The sequence below is a fragment of the Carettochelys insculpta genome, chromosome 1, assembly GCF_033958435.1.
Source record: "Carettochelys insculpta isolate YL-2023 chromosome 1, ASM3395843v1, whole genome shotgun sequence".
Taxonomy (NCBI): domain Eukaryota; kingdom Metazoa; phylum Chordata; order Testudines; family Carettochelyidae; genus Carettochelys; species Carettochelys insculpta.
The window spans coordinates 228,175,181-228,187,393 of record NC_134137.1 but is presented as its reverse complement, the minus strand read 5'-3'; the positions used below and the strand labels follow the sequence as shown (position 1 = coordinate 228,187,393).

The 12,213-nt window shown below is 46.5% G+C and overlaps 1 protein-coding gene across 1 annotated transcript in view; it reads left to right on the top strand.

Moving 5' to 3' along the window:
- The first annotated feature begins 690 nt into the window (after positions 1 to 690).
- Positions 691 to 12,213, top strand: part of METTL16 (methyltransferase 16, RNA N6-adenosine) — a 34,991-nt gene continuing 23,468 nt past the window's right edge. Inside the window, exons 1-3 of the mRNA XM_075000773.1 lie at positions 691 to 956; positions 2,862 to 3,061; positions 9,840 to 9,980. Coding sequence (XP_074856874.1) covers positions 829 to 956; positions 2,862 to 3,061; positions 9,840 to 9,980 — 469 coding nt within the window. The 5' untranslated portion in view covers positions 691 to 828. The remainder of the gene's footprint in view (positions 957 to 2,861; positions 3,062 to 9,839; positions 9,981 to 12,213) is intronic.

Genomic DNA, 12,213 nt, shown 5'->3' with positions numbered 1-12,213 from the left:
GCACCCCAGTGGTTAACAAGAAGCTAGGCACAGTCTCCATTAGGTATCTGACGAAGCAGGTCTTCGCTCACCAAAGCTTATGCTTCAAAATATGTTAGTCTACAAGGTGCCACAGGACTCTCGTTTTTGCGGATGCAGAAGAACTCGGCTACCCCTCTGGGTAGGTGTGTCAGAGGAAACCCAGAACGCGACTAGTAGGAAGCCAGATGTTCACACGACCGTCCTGCCGCCTTCCTTCGCCCAGGGCCAACAGGCCAGGGCCAGACTCCCCGGACGAGAGTGCCAACCACGCGGGCTGCCTAGGGCCGCGCTCGGACTGGCGCTGGCGGGACTCGGGAGTAGACAAGGCAGCCGGGCGGGGGCGGGGGCGGGGGCTGCCCCGCAGCTGGGGGCTGGAAGAAGTTGCGGGCCGCTCTAGGGAAGCGCTGATGTTCCCCCTCCCGCAAGCTGCTGCTGCTGCGTGTCGTGCCCCGCCCCCCGAGGAGAGCCTCAGGCCCCTCCCCTGCGTGGGAGGGGCTAGACGGGGCGGGGCGGGGCTCTCGCCTCCGCCCGTGGGTTCCTTTCCGCGCGCCCCCGCAGCGGCTGGCCCCAAGGGGCGGAGGGAACTCAGGCTCGTGCCTCAAGGCTGCGAAGTAATGGGCCAGCGGGGGCTGGACGCACTGCATGGTGGGAGTGCCGCGCATGCGCACCTGGAGATCCCGCGGCGTTGGGGAGGCTCGGCTCGGGGCTCGGCTCGCGCCGACTTGCAGCGCGCGGGGCCGGTTCCGAGAGCGGCTGCCTGGTTCGCGCGCGCGGCGCCCGGCAGCGACTCCCTTTCCCGCTCCCCCCATGGCCCTCAACAAGTCCATGCACGCGCGGAACCGCTACCGGGACAAACCGCCGGACTTCGCCTACCTGGCGTCCCGGTACCCGGCCTTCCGCCAGCACGTGCAGACCAGCCTCTCCGGCCGGGCCAGGTGGGTGCCCGGGCGGTCGGGCGGGGTTTTGCCTCTGCCTTCCTACGGAGCCCCGCCGGGGGCAGCTCGGACACGCGCGGGAGGCCTGCGTCACGGCGGGCGAGCGCGCCCGACACCCTCCCCCGCCGGGGCCGGCACCGCCGCCCCAGCCGGTAATCAGCATCTCCAGCGCCGCTGTCCTGGCAACAGCCCTCCCCGCATGTAGCCACCATCGCTGGCAAACGCCGGCCCCTCCTGGCCTGGTGCGGGAGGAGTGTAGCTGGCTTAGTTCGGGCGGTGGCGTTGTTGCTGTACCAGTGAGGCCATGTGCTATATATAGCTGGGGCTCTGGGGTACAGGCACGGGCTTTACCTGCCTTGCTTTGCCACTCCAGGTCCCCCCTGAACACCTTGCCTACTTAGTAGTGAGTGAGCCAGGGAGCCCCTGGGGAGAAATGGTATGTGGTTAGAAATAATCAGAACACTGTCAAGTAGGGACAGAGCTACAGTTGTTCTGGCATGTGCAAATTATAAGTTCTTGCCATTGCAACCACAAAATTGTCCTCATGTAGGTGTTTAACTTTTTAAAATACAAACAGAGGGAATGAAGTCCATAGTATCTTAATGTCTGCTTGTGGATGTACAGAGAGAGGCTGTGTTTTGGGGGGGTTGGGATTGTCCCAGAACCAACACATTTATTGGAACACTAAGGCTATGTCTACACAGCCAAGTTATCTCAGAATAACAACATTTATTCTGAACTAATTGGGCATTGTCTAAATTACACACATGCTGTTTTGAAATAAATTGGAAATAACAGGTGCATTTCAAAGGCAGTAAATGCCATTTTCTGAGGAATAATGCCCATTTTGCAAAAGGCCGTAATGGGCTCCAGTGACGCTACTGTGAGATAGTGCTATAGACTGGAAATGCTATTTTGAAATTGGTAAGTATTATTTCGAAATGCATTTTTGTTTGGTTCTGTTATTTTGAAATAAGATATTTCAAAGTATCCATTTCAAAATATCTTATTGTAAGATAGGGCTGTTGTGTAGACGTAACCTAAGATTTTATTTTTTCCTTAGAGCTTTTTCTTTTCTCAAATGTTAAGGAATACTGCCCAGTTTGGCTGCATCTACACTACCCCCTCCTTTTAGATGGGGAATGTAAATACAGTGGATTGAAAATACTAATGAGGCACTGATATGAATATTCAGCATCTCATTTGCATATTGACAACTACTCGCCATGTTGAAAGTGCTGCTTTTGAAATGCAGACTAGCTGTGTAGATGGGGTTCCTTGAAAAGGAAGCCTCGCTTTTGAAAGCACCCTTCTTCATAAAACATTTTTGATCTGCTGCATTTACATGCCCATTCTGAAAGGGAGGAGTAGTGTAGACACAGTTTTTATGTGGTCAGTTTAACAGTTTTTTTGGAGCATGAGCTTTCATGGGCAAAAACCCACTTCATCAGATGCACATAGTGGAGAGTCCAGCAGCAGGTGAGCTGCCTCTGGAATTTCCACTACATGCATCTGATGAAGCGGGTCTTTGCCCATGAAAGCTTATGCTCCAAAAAATCTGTTAGTCTAAAAGGTGCCAGAGGACTTCTTGTTTTTGCAGATACAGACTAACACGGCTGCCCCCTGATAGGTTGTTCCTGAAATCAAATGATTTTTTATGGATCTTGTTTTTATGTGTAGAAACAAGTTTTCTTTAAATATATCCTGTTTAAGGATATGAATTTGTTCTGAAAAACATGACATATGATTTTATTATTTGAAATATGTATCTTGTGATTTTATTCTGATATTTTACTTAATGCTGACAAGACACTTGTTAGTGTAATGCATAAACCCAAATAATACTGCTTTATACCTATGTTAATGCAAGGATTCTTTCTGTTGATTGCCTTTTATGCCTTACAGCCTAAATTTCAAGGATCCAGAAGCAGTGAGAGCTCTAACATGTACTCTCTTGAAAGAAGACTTTGGACTTACAATTGATATACCATTGGAGAGGCTTATTCCTACTGTTCCCTTGAGGCTTAACTATATTCATTGGGTGGAAGATCTTATTGGTCATCAGGATGGTGATAAACAAGCTCTTAGAAGGGGAATTGATATAGGTGGGTATCCTATATGGGGAATTAGACAACTTTCTGTTGTTGGAGTATGTCGGGTCTTCAGTTTGACTTCTGAAGTGACATTAATTTATTTTGCTTTATATCTCTTGGGTTGTGGCCACACTAGCTCCTCTTTTCAGAAGGGCTATGGTAATGTGGCACTTGGGAATATGCCAGTGAGGCACTTCCGGGAATATGCAGCTCCTCATTAGCATAATGGGAGCTGTGCATGCTTCGAAACTGCCAGTTTCAAAACACACGCCACCCATATAGCCGGGGGCCTTTCAAAACGATCCTCGGATTTTGAAAGCCCTTTCTTCCCATTTGGCTTTGGGAAGAAGGGGCTTTTGTAGTAGGGGCTGGGGTGGTTGTTTCGAAAGGCTTCTGGCTCCATGGGTGGCGTGAGTTTCAAAACCGGTAGTTTCGAAGCGTGTGTGGGTGCCATTATGCCAATGAGGTGCTGCATATTAATGACTGCTTCATTAGCATATTCTGAAGTGCCACATTACCATAGCCCTTCTGAAAGGAGGGGCTAGTGTGGCCATGGCCTTGGTCTAGGATAAAATTAATGAATGTCCTGAACTTGAGAGGCTGTCTGTCAATCTTTAGCCTTAGTGAGGATGCTCCTTCATGGAGGAGGCTTTTTCTCACAAGCTTGTGAATAAATGCAGGTCATTTCTGACTTGTAACACCACCTTGGTCATTCTTGAGCTCTCCTGAACTTAGATTGTTCATGATATGGAATTTTGCATTGGGTTAATAAATCTGAAAAAGATCTGCTCTTGAGTTCGTTTGTAAGCCTACAAAAAATAAAACCTTTTGATTCAAGTATTTTAATTTTGGCCTGCGTTGCTTCTTAGCCTTGAGTTATGGTATGCAGGTATTCTATTATTATTTACTCTTTAGATTGGTTTTGATTTTGTTCCTGTGAATCAGATTCCCTCTATGTTGCATAGTAATAAATTTTAGTATTGTCTTTTGATCTCTCTGCTTTTGTTGAATCCAGATTCTCATGTATTCTGTGGACTGATCTGTACTTAGGATAAGATCGCCATCTTCCAAGGTCAATCTTCCGGAGTTCCATTTTGCTGTGTGTTTTAAGATGTGGCAAAACCTGTCTGTCTGGGCTTGGCTGTTGACCCTGGTACTCCATGCTATCATGTGGAGTAAGGGACATCAGCATGAGCCCGAAGAGCCCTGATCTACGCTAAGGCAGAAAGTCGATTCTCATGCATCAGTTTTAGCTACACTAATAGATGGGGTGTCTGGATATCCAACATTGATTCATATCTTGTGTCTTAGGATTTCATCTTTGAAAGAGAACTATAATTCAAGCCTCTTCACAATTTTTATTTAGTGATTTCAGTATCCACATCACTTTCAACAGTAATCCAGTGCTCTTCTGGCACACACTAATTATTGTGTTGTCTTGTCTAAATTAATATTCCTTTTCCTGCAATTTAACAACATCATTTGTATTTGTTTACCTTTGTAATGCTTTCTTGGCAGTACTGTCTTACCAGCTTTCCAGAAGGTAGTTTGTTACCGTCCCTGTGTCGCTATTTTGGAAATATTCATATATAAATGTTGCCTTGTTGTATTTTGTAATGGTGTTGTTTAACCTTCCAGTACTTTATGTCAGACACCAGTGACTACCAATAATTGTTCAGATGATTGTGTTACTAAAAGGGTGGTATCTCCAACACTAATGTTGTTGGACTGTTAAACTAAAGTTTTAAAAAACCCACTGCCTTGTGGGTTATCCTGGGAAGGAGCAAGGGTAAGGGAGTAAACCCTGACAGAAAATCTGGAGGGGAGTCCTAAGGCGATTCTGTGCCAACTTCTGGCATTGGCCCGGCAACTCCTGCAGCTGAGGTGGTACTGGATGTGGAGGTTATCCTCTTCTTTGGACTATATCAGTAAAGCTGAGAGGGGGACACTGGCATCTGGGCAGCCCAGGGTCCCAAAAAAATTGCCCAGGCTCACCCCTGGAGAGGTACTCCAGCATCGCTTAACAGCGTTGAAGCAACACAGGAGGTAACGGATACCGGTTACAAGCTCTTGCTTGATTGGCGTAGAGAACGAGTGCCGGGGTTGCCTTCGATGGTGGGAGAGAGCATCGCATCTTGCTGGGCAGCCCCCAGCCAGAAGGGTACTGTCCCACCACAATTCACCTGCCTCACTGGGTGCGTGGGGCTTAAGGTTCCCAAACCTGACAAGTGACTGAAATTTGAGCACCAGGCAAACCAAGAAGAAAATCAACAAGAAAAGGAAACCATCAAAGTTTTAAGCTTGCTTGCTGGAATGTGCAGACCATGCTGACCAGTTTGACTGAAGATCTTCAGGACATCAGCGACACCCGAAAGTCTGCTGTCATCAATGAGGAACTGAAGAGGCTCCAAGTTGCCATTGCTGCTCTGCAAGAGACGCGACTTGCAGATTCGGGATCTCTAAAGGAAAAGGACTACACCTTTGTCTGACAGGGTAAAGCCCAAGATGAACCCAGGGAGCATGGTGTTGGCTTCGCCATCAGAAACACCCTTCTACAAATGGTGGAATTAGTCATGGGCGGATCAGAAATACTCCTTCAGGTCATACTTCAAACTTGCGCCGGTCCTGTCCACCTGATCAGCACTTATGCTCCAACTCTGTACGCCACACCAGAAGTAAAAGACAAGTTCTGTGACGTGCTTAGTGGTGCCATAGCGCAAATACCTGCTCGCAAACAACTGTACATTTTGGGTGACTTCAGTGCAGGAGTTGGAGCTGATCGTGACTCTTGGCCTTCCTGCTTAGGCTACTTCGGTGTGGGAAAAATGAATGAAAATGGACAGCGTCGTCTTGAACTTTGCACGTGCCACAATCTGTGCATCACAAACACATTTTTCCAAACCAAGCCACAGCAGAGTGTCATGGAGACACCCACGCTTGAAACACTGGCATCAACTAGACGTGGTCATCGCTAGATGTGATAACCTCAAAAACGTCCTCCTGACATGCAGCTATCATAGTGCCGACTGCAATACAGATCACTCGCTAGTTTGCTCCAAACTCAAGGTGAGACCCAAGAAGCTGTACAACACTAAACCAACTGGAAGGCCCTGCATTGATGCCAGAAAGACAGCAAACTCAGAGAGAGCTGAAAAGTTCAGAGTGACCCTCGAGGAGAATCTGCGCAGCAGCCCTGGGGGTGCTGATGTGACATCCAGATGGCAGCATCTGAGGGATACAATTTACAACACGGCCTTGTCGGTGTTTGGAAGAAGAGCTAGAAACACAAATGACTGGTTTGAAGCTAACTCCGATGAAATGGTTCCAGCCATCGAAAAGAAGCACGCTGCACTCCTGGAGTACAGACGCTCATCGAGCCAGAGTACCCGCAAGCACTCAGAGCAGCCAGAAAAACAGTACGGCAGCCAGCCAGGCGCTATGGCAACAACCACTGGCTCGAGCTATGCAGCAGCTTCCAGACCAGTGCTGACTCTGGTAATCTTGGGGGAATGTGTGAGGGCATCAGGAAGGCACTAGGACCCACCCAGAACAAGATGACACCTCTGAAATCCAAATCTGGTGAAGTCATCACTGACAAAGCCGAACAGATGAAGCGCTGGGTCGAGCACTACTCCGAGTTGTACTCGTGCGAGAACATTTTGGTTGATACAGCCCTCAATGCCATCGAGCTCCGACCAGTAATGGACGAACTGGATCAGGAACCAGCTGTGGATGAACTGAAGAAAGCCATCGACAGCATTGCCGTAGGAGAGGCCCCAGGCCAGGATGGTATGCCATCAGAGGTTATCAAGTGTGCCACGGACACCCTCCTGGAACCCCTACATGAGCTACTGTGCCTGTGCTGGAGAGAGGGAGAAGTTCCACAGGATATGCGCAACACTAACATTGTAACCTTGTATAAGAACAAAGCAAACAGAAGCAACTGGAACAATTACTGTGGAATCTCCCTCCTAAACATCACTGGTAAACTGTTCGCTCGCGTCATCCTTGGCAGACTCCAGAAAATTGCTGAGAGGGTGTATCTCGAATCACAGTGCGGATTCCGTGCAGAGAGATCTACCATTGACATGGTCTTCTCTCTGAGGCAGCTGCAGGAGAAGTGCAGGGAGCAGAGGAAGCCTCTGTCTATTGCCTTCATCGACCTGACCAAGGCCTTCGACAGGGATGGACTGTTCAAACTGCTCCACAAGAAAGGCTGTCCACCACGGTTACTCAGGATGGTCCAGTCTTTCCATGAAGACATGAGAGGGAACCATCCAATATGATGGCACATTATTGGATGTTTTCAGCATCAGGAGCGGCGTCAAACAAGGAAGCGTACTTGCTCCAACGTTCAGGATCTTCTTCGCACTCCTCCTGAAGCATGCCTTTGGATCTTCAACAGAGGACATCTTTTTGCACACAGGATCTGATGGGAAACTGTTTAATCTTGCAAGGCTGAAAGCTAAATCTAAGATGCGGGAAGTCCTCATCAGAGACATGCTGTTCGCAGATGACGCTGCTGTAGTGTCACACAGACAAGACCAGCTTCAGAAACTGCTGGATCACTTCTCCAAAGCATGCAAGGACTTTGGGCTCTCCATCAGCCTAAAGAAGACAAACCTACTTGGTCAGGACGTTGCTGAACCTCCATCAATCAGCATTGACAACTATACGTTAGAGGTCGTCCACGAGTTTGTTTCCCTTGGGTCCACCATCACTGACACCCTGTCATTGGAGACTGAGCTAAATAGGAGGATCAGAAAAGCAGCCACAACTCTGTCCAGACTCAGCAAGAGAGTGTGGAATAATATCAAGTTGTACACCCACACCAAAATGCAAGTCTACAGAGCCTGCATCCTCAGCACCCTCCTTTACGGCAGTGAGTCTTGGACCCTTTACACCCGCTAGGAAAAGAGGCTGAACGTCTTCCACTTGTGCTGCCTCAGGCGCATCCTTGGAATATCGTGGAAGGACAGAGTGACCAACACCGCCGTCCTTGAGCAAGCTGGAATCCCAACCATGCACACCCTCCTCAGGCAGCGTCGGCTCCGCTGGCTTGGCCACGTCCACAGGATGAATGATGGAAGGATCCCAAAAGACATCCTGTATGGCAAGCTAGCCTCTGGCGAAAGATCTCTCGGACACCCCCAGTTGCGCTACAAAGATGTTGGCAAGAGGGACCTCAGGGAGGTAGACATCAAGCTGGACAGCTGCGAGGAGCTGGCAGACGATCGCAGCAGCTGGAAGCAGGAACTACACAAGGGCCTTCAGAAGGGTGAGATGAGGATCAGACAGCTAGCAGAGGAGAAGCGAGTCCCAGAAAGCACGGTAAGGACCTGCCAGACACCCATTACACATGCAACAGATGCAGCAAGGACTGTCACTCTCTTGTGGGCCTTCGCAGTCACAGTCGACGCTGCAAATGATGATTCCAAATAGAACTACGAAGGGCGCGATCCATAGTCTATGTAGACTGAAGGATGCCTACTACTACGACTAATTTAAAAAAATACCTATGTTGGAGTAGGACTTTACTACCAGAGTCAAAAATATAATCTCTCTCATTCTGGATATTGCTCTTTTAATACATCTACCAATTATTGTTCTATAAGAGAATTTGATAGTTACAAGAGGCAGTTTTTATTTCAGCATTAGTTTGAGGGGACACTCAATTTTCTGCCACGAACTACACTCTGCATGTTTTCACTAATTCTTAGAAATAACTAATCTATTAGTGCCATAACTCCTATGGTAATGGATCATTTTGTAGTCATGTAATGCACCAAGTGCAAAGATGTATTTCTTTTCCATATCAGAAACTATCAGTTAACTAGTATGGTAAAAGCTCTTTTATCTGGCAGCTCCCTAACCTCAGTAATATGGTGTTTCTGATCTGCAACAAAAGTCTGATGCAGTGATTGGTGTGGGGCTGGGGGATGGGAGGAGCTGTGGGGAGTGCTCTGGAAGGGATTTGGTTCTGGGAGGGAGCTGGGACTTGGGTTTAGCACACAGGAGAAACTCAGGTTGCCAGATGAGAGAGTACTCATCTGTAGCAGCCCCTGCAAGTGGCTTCCCTTCCCTACTGTTGCTGGCAAAGGCATGGTTATGTGGTTCTACAGGCACCCTGCCTCTGACCTCTTCTGTCCCCCTCCCCAGTGTTGAGTCCATTGCTCCCAGTTTATTGGCTGAAAACTTGGGGCCAGTGAGAGCTGCAGGGGGCAGCACCTGTAGATAGAGACAGCTCTGCTTCAGGTAGGCATGCTGTCTAGTCACACTTCTACAAGGAGCAGCAAGGGTAGCTGGAGGTGTGTGCTTTCCCCCCATTTGGCACTTTGAGCCCTTTCCATGCATCAGCCCGCACTGCTGGACCCACGTTGCCCCCTCCAAGAGTCCGTGCTCCATAGCCTCTTCTACATTCCTGCTTCACTCCCCCATAGCAAACCCCTTCCTCCTAAGTAACCAGTCTTTTTGATTTACCAGCATCCCTTGTTGCTCCAGCATGCTGGATGAAAGGGCTCTTACTGTATGGTGGTTTTATTATTTGTGTACTGTGTCTTGTGATTCAGACTTTTTTTTGAGTTAAAACTTAAAAAATTAAGAAATAACCAAAAGCTGAAGGAAGAAAGTTAGTCTTCCTGTCATTTGTACAAGTGAAGTGAAATAATCGATACAGATTGAGATATGCGGATGAAAAATGTACAACATACACCAGATGATTATATATTAAATTAAATCTGATGTCTTGTTTGATTTGGTAATCTAGCTTTTTTTAAAAAATTTGCTGCAGGTACAGGGGCATCTTGCATCTACCCATTACTTGGAGCCACTTTGAATGGCTGGTATTTCCTAGCAACAGAAGTGGATGATATGTGCTTCAATTATGCAAAGAAAAATGTGGAACAGAATAATTTATCTGATCTTATAAAAGGTACCGTATAATAATGATTCATTAGCTTTTGTTCCCCTTTGATGTTTCCACTTCTCTTGTTTTAAACAGATCTTGTGATATATCTTTGCTTTAGGTGGCTAATGAGTAATTACAGTCATGTCAAATATATTCTGCCGTGATACTGGTGTAGCACAGAGCACTTACATATTGCTAGTATCCTCCCTATTGAATTCAGACAAATTCAGTTGACCCAAAAACAAAATACTTAGAACTTTAAACCAGTTGGAGAGTTCTCGACTTTTGATGCATATGACTGATCAGATTTCTGCATATAAAATGATATTCGCGTATAAAAATGTTTAAGACAAAGTTAAGGTTGCAGATACTGATCAGTATTTTGTGTAATGTATTGTGTGACGTGATCATGACAGAGTTCATACTGTTCCATGTTGCACCTTGCATGTGCAGTGTTGTTACCAAATCAATTTATACAGCTAATACTCTCCATTCCTTCAAATTCCTCCTTGTTCATAGACAGACTTCTAGTCCTCATCCATGACTGGATGGGTAACTATATCCATAATGGCATCCAGGCACTTGATACATAGTTGAATTGCTTGCCTTATATGAACCTGGAAAGATGTGTCTCAGCCTCAGTCTTGCTGTGTGTGTTCCAGTGAGAACGTCTGCAACTTAGCTCTGGGGAAATGCCACTGAGTTTTGGTGGTAATCGTTTTGTTTTTCTCTTGTTCTTCCCCTTCTACCCTCCATTAGAACCTCCAGTTTCATGTGTCAGTGTGGGAAACACTGATATCAGAGCTTTTCCAGGAAGGGTGCCTCAGGAGGTGAATGAAAGGGCTAATGCCTATTTTATCAGTTAAGTGAAGTAACCAGGTTATCCATAGGGTGGGAAGAAGGAGGACCACCATTCAGCGGTAGCATCTGTGGCGCAAGCAGTCAGATATTGGCTGAAAGGGATTTACCCACCAACTTTGAAACTGCGGGACTTGAATTTTCTGCTCCTCTTTTTGCATGCGTCAGACAGAACAACTATTCCAGTCATCTGCTGTTAACTCTTACTAAGCCATGAATGTCCCTGAAAGTGATTATCAACTTGTATACCATCATGTAGCTGTTGGCAATGTTGTTCGTGTGAATACAGTACAATCCTTTGCCAGCTGCTTAATTTTGTTGAGGGATTATGCTATAAGGGAGCCTGCTTAAATAATTCCTCTTTGAGTAGTGTCCCTATAGTGCTGCACTGTGGCTGCATTTACACCCCCTTGCACCTTTCACTGGAGATATCTCAGAGCATTGTGTCTTTGGTCTATGCATGCATGTTACTCTGTCTTGTTTTCCTTGCTGTTATGTAGTGCGGCATGGGAGAGCCACCTTCAGTTTCTTCAACTGTATTAATGTGAGATATAGAGCCTTAGTGGTTGTCCACATTGAATATTACCTTGACTGTGTCCCCTTAGTTCTTTTAGTAGTTGTTCTTAATAGTTAGTACTTAGAAGTTTGAAAGCAGCCTCTGTATAGCTTTTAGATAGCTTCTCCCTTCCTGGGAGTTTAACTTTATTAAGAGGATGTGCCTGGTTTTCTTGGTTTCAACATTGACTGTCATGTTAGGATGCAATCTTGGTGAGTAAGAGGTACTTCTGGAGCATCCATTTTTTTCTGCGAATCTCTCATTTCCCTAAACTGCAATTTCTCTCTGGCTTTAAAATCTATAATATAGATGATGACAGGCATACTTGAGCACAAGTGACAATGCCTGGAAATTAGCTTTCATGTATAGGGTTCAGGAAAGTTGGTATCTACATTCCCTCCTGTTGGTGGCCAAGTTGGTTTGATATTCTGTAGCATGTTCTGCTTCATTCATAGTAGTACCAAACTTGCCTATCATCGGCTATAATCCTGCCTGGTAATTAGGTGAGCAGGTCACCGGATTGTACATGGTATTTGATGTAATCTTCATAGTGGGGTTTGGGATGGCTAACGTTCCTACTGCCCCCCCCCACACTTTTTTTTTTAAAGATTCTCTCTACAGAATTCTTCTACATCCTATTGTTATGTACATGTATGACATGGTCATCCCAAATCATTTGCATCTGTGCTAGCATAACTTCTGGTCTTAGCATGGCTGCTAGCTGTATTACTGTATTATTAGTGATTTTGTCAAACCATTTGTTAAAGGGAGTAAAGGGTGATGTTGCAGGCAGTTAAATTTTTTGGAAGCAATAAAGGAGACAGGTGTCTAACGAGTATGGAA